Here is a 4278-nt window from a genome sequence, read left to right on the forward strand (position 1 = left end):
TACTTTAAAGCACACTTTAGCTATTTATGTATGTACTTATGTTTTGTGTAAATATGTATTTAAGTATTTCGATATTTCGATATTTCACTCCTCTCGAATGCACAACCGTCAACGTCCGCTGTCAGTTCACATGTGAATTGGCAGGCGGTGAAATCATAACATTTCACTGCCAAACCAGAGACTGGCTGACTCTCTTTCGCCACCCGTTGGCGTGTTGTCAGCACTGAGTATTCCGCACAATGCAGCATGCGAAAAATGATAGTGGAGCAACCCTTCGAATGCGCTTCAAAAATGTTTACAAAGCAATGGCCCGTACTCGTTCGTTCAACAACAATATTCCCACCACAACAATAACACGTGAACAGTGATAAAACACTGCTGGAGCAACCACCATTGACCCGAACAGGGCTGCCGCACGTTTTCCAGATTACTGGTTGTTGCCCTTATAAAGGGTTGGCAGCAACTTCGATGCCAAATCATGAACCAAAAATACAAGATCACGTAAGAACGCGACGTTGTATTTGTAACTGGTTTTGAGAAAAAAGTTTGCGAAAGCGGGTTCGTCAGCTGGGCGTTTGTTTACATCACAAGCACCACTATTTTACACTTTTATTCAAGTAAAGAAGAGTTAATTCAACATGACAACACATTTTAAAGCATTTTGTTGCATCATTTTACCTAAATTGTGCGTTTAAAGTGGCTGACAATAATTTTGGGCAATTTTGGTTTTCGTTGTTTTCTTTGCTTTGTTTACTTTTCGCTCGTTTTCCAGTGAAACAAGATGGCGTAGAACCCGCTAAAAAAATCGACTTTTTTCACTCTCTTGTTCTTACGTGATCTTGTGTCTTTCGTTCATGGATGCCAAATGTGCAGAAATCAGTACATCAAAGCAAAATCGGCAATGACTTACTCGACATTACGAATATGTTAATTTAAATAAAACCTTTAATGGTTTAATTTAAGGCTCTTAAGAAAGATGCTCTGAGGCAATATTTCTCACTTAATGCCACTTGGTATTTGAATTTATTTGGTATTGAAAAAAAAAAACATATATGATGGCCTTTCACTCAATTTTGTTGGCGGTTTTGTAGGTAGAATTATGAAAAATTTTAATTTGTATTCTTTTAAAAGTTGCCGCAGTTTCCAGTCTTCCATTTATTCTTATAAATAGCACGAGATTTATCTTGGAATAAACTTTTCTTTTAAAGGCGTGACTAACCGAGAGTTTCAAGGTGTTAGAAAATGTTCAAAGTTTTATGTGTTAGACGCTATTTACACGATGAATTTTCACCCTGCGTTTTTTTGTCTTTCTCTTTGAAAAAGTCTTTTAAAATCTTCGTGCGTTTACACGATGAGTTTTTGTTTGCGGCGTTCCTTACGTGCTTTAGCGGTTAATTTCCTTTGATCAATTCTTCCGTACACATTTTTAAACGCTGACGCTGAAGTAGCTGCGGTTGTGGGTGTGCTGCTGTTGCTTCTATTAATTGGGGCGCATGCTGCATGCGTCGGAGAGGCAGTCAATTGTTTTTGTTGATGCTGTTGCTGTTGATGCTGTTGCTGTTGCTGTTGATGCTGATGTTGCTGTTGTCCGCAATTGCCACTATTTAATCCAGGTGCGTTAATTGCTGACCCGACCGAATTGGGGGCATTGTTAAAGGAACGCGTGCCGCCATGATTCTGATGGTGAGGATAAAAACCAGCGCCACGACATAAATTTGTGGGCATTGGATAGAATTCAAGCATTGTCTATCGAGAATGGCAACTGTTTCTGTTTTCGATTAAGACAACGCGGCTTGTCTTCTTCTTTGTTGCTGGTTGTTTTTTGGAATCACTTTGTTCGTTTTTTGTTTCTTTGTTAATTAAACACTGCTTGGGTGCGATTGTGTTGGGTGGACGAACACTCCCCAAATCGGATTCGCACACATTTTCCACCTTCACTTGGGACACTTTAAGAACTCTCGCGTCGACATGCACTCGAGCGACACTTGCTGTGTTTTATTTATTTATTTACTTATTTTTTTTTTTACTTTAAAGCACACTTTAGCTATTTATGTATGTACTTATGTTTTGTGTATGTATTTAAGTATTTCGATATTTCGATATTTCACTCCTCTCGAATGCACAACCGTCAACGTCCGGTGTCAGTTCACATGTGAATTGGCAGACGGTGAAATCATAACATTTCACTGCCAAACCAGAGACTGGCTGACTCTCTTTCGCCACCCGTTGGCGTGTTGTCAGCACTGAGTATTCCGCACAATGCAGCATGCGAAAAATGATAGTGGAGCAACCCTTCGAATGCGCTTCAAAAATGTTTACAAAGCAATGGCCCGTACTAGTTCGTTCAACAACAATATTCCCACCACAACAATAACACGTGAACAGTGATAAAACACTGCTGGAGCAACCACCATTGACCCGAACAGGGCTGCCGCACGTTTTCCAGATTACTGGTTGTTGCCCTTATAAAGGGTTGGCAGCAGCTTCGATGCCGAATGTGCAGAAATCAGTATATCAAAGCAAAATCGGCAATGACTTACTCCACATTTCGAATATGTTAATTTGAATAAAACCTTTAATGGTTTAATTAAAAGCTCTTAAGGAAGATGCTCGGAAGCAATATTTCTCACTTACTGGCCCTTGGTATTGAAATTTATTTGGTATTAAAAAAAAAAAAACATACATATATGATAGCCTTTCACTCAATTATGTTGGCTGTTTTGAAGGTAGCTAGAATTATGAAAAAATTGAATTTGCCTTCTTTTAAAAAATGCCGCAGTTTCCAGTCTTCCATTTATTCTAATAAATAGCGCGTGGTTTATCTTGGAATAAACTTTTCTTTTAAATGCGTGGCTAATTGGGAAACGATTTATTAGTAAATTTTCTACAAAATACAGTAGAAATGATCGCTTTCCGAAATAGCGCTGATTTTTCACTATGGTCAATATTTTTAAATTATATATTTTTTTCAGACAGTTTTATTTTTAAGTCCATATTTTAACTTCAATAGCTAAACAAGTATTCATGTGCTAATGTTTTTATGAGCAAACCGAGAGTTTCAAGGTGTTAGAAAATATTCAAAGTTTTATGTGTTAGACGCTATTTACACGATGAATTTTCACCCTGCGTTTTTTTGTCCTTCTCTTTGAAAAAGTCTTTTAAAATCTTCGTGCGTTTACACGATGAGTTTTAGCGGTCGATTTTCTTTGATCAATTCTTCCGTTCACATTTTTAAAGCGGAGCGAATCTCGAACACAAAGTAAAAACACGAAAATGTGAATTCGATAAAAGCGAAATGTCAAAAAAAACCGATTCTCTTCCTCGTATAAATGCCGTCCTACTCAAACAGGCCTACGACTTGTACATAACCCTGCCTAGAGTCGGATAATCCTTCAATCGTCGCCGTCAAGTTCAACTAACGGTAGGCCTTGGAAACATGCTGTCCCCACGGTGTCGGACCAGATCGAGAGGGGTGTCAGTTGAGTGGGGTTGATTAGCATGTGAGGAGGTGGTTGATATCATGTGGGGTAGCTTCACATGCCGGACTTGGATACATTAGTTACGTCGAGGTCTAGTCTGGGTAGGTAGGAGATTAATCTACCCCATTATCCAGACCGCTGGTCTCGCTCGCCGTTTGGCGCGATCTGTCATTAGCTTCGGAATCCCTTCGTCTGAAAATTCAGTGCACACTTTCTAAAATTTCATATAACACCAATCTATGTTTTAGATATCTAAGCGAGTAAATAAGAACTGCACACTCGGCAATACTGGTTAACCTATGTGATAACAACAACTTTATAGGGGTTGTGAAATTAATCCTCACATCGCGCATGTCCTACTGATTATTACTCAAACGCCGCGGCAAATGCCGTCAACCCTCATCTTCTGCTGAGTGCATGCAAAATATTCCCTCCGTTTGAGCGTGTGCATGTGTTTGTGTGGTTGTTGTGGCGCAGGAAATTACTCATGCACGGTTTAATTTGCCTTGTGTGTAAATGGAGAGGAGGTCACATCCCACATGGGCGCTGATTGGCTGAAGCTTCTCTATGTTGCGATACATTTCAACCATGGCATAGAGAGAGAGAGAGAGAGCAGAGAACCGACTTGTCGACACTGCGGGGAAATTTTGGGGCGCTTTTATAATCGCAACTTCCAAGAGGGGAACATTTCTGTAAAGTTGGCATAAATTCAAGCAAAGCCCGTTTTCAGTTTTTTTCTTCGCGCATTTTTTTCTCGCCGCTAAAAACCTCGTGGTACTTTTCTTTCTGTGCAGTGACT

General features: G+C 39.6%; 1 protein-coding gene across 1 annotated transcript; it reads right to left on the bottom strand.

Annotated features, from left to right (window-relative positions):
* Nucleotides 1–1344: 1344 nt before the first annotated feature.
* On the bottom strand, nt 1345–2038 carry LOC108369128 (la-related protein CG11505-like). Its single transcript, XM_017624127.1, has one exon. It carries the CDS (start codon nt 1741–1743, stop codon nt 1345–1347), a length of 399 nt encoding a protein of 132 aa, XP_017479616.1. The 5' UTR covers nt 1744–2038.
* Nucleotides 2039–4278: the final 2240 nt, after the last annotated feature.

This window comes from Rhagoletis zephyria, unplaced genomic scaffold, assembly GCF_001687245.7.
Source record: "Rhagoletis zephyria isolate East Lansing unplaced genomic scaffold, Rhagoletis_zephyria_1.1 Rzeph_scaffold_03503, whole genome shotgun sequence".
NCBI lineage: Eukaryota > Metazoa > Arthropoda > Insecta > Diptera > Tephritidae > Rhagoletis > Rhagoletis zephyria.

Bases quoted from the DNA above. Each gene is read 5' to 3' on its own strand.
- LOC108369128 (XM_017624127.1), bottom strand. From the start codon at position 1,743: ATGCTTGAATTCTATCCAATGCCCACAAATTTATGTCGTGGCGCTGGT.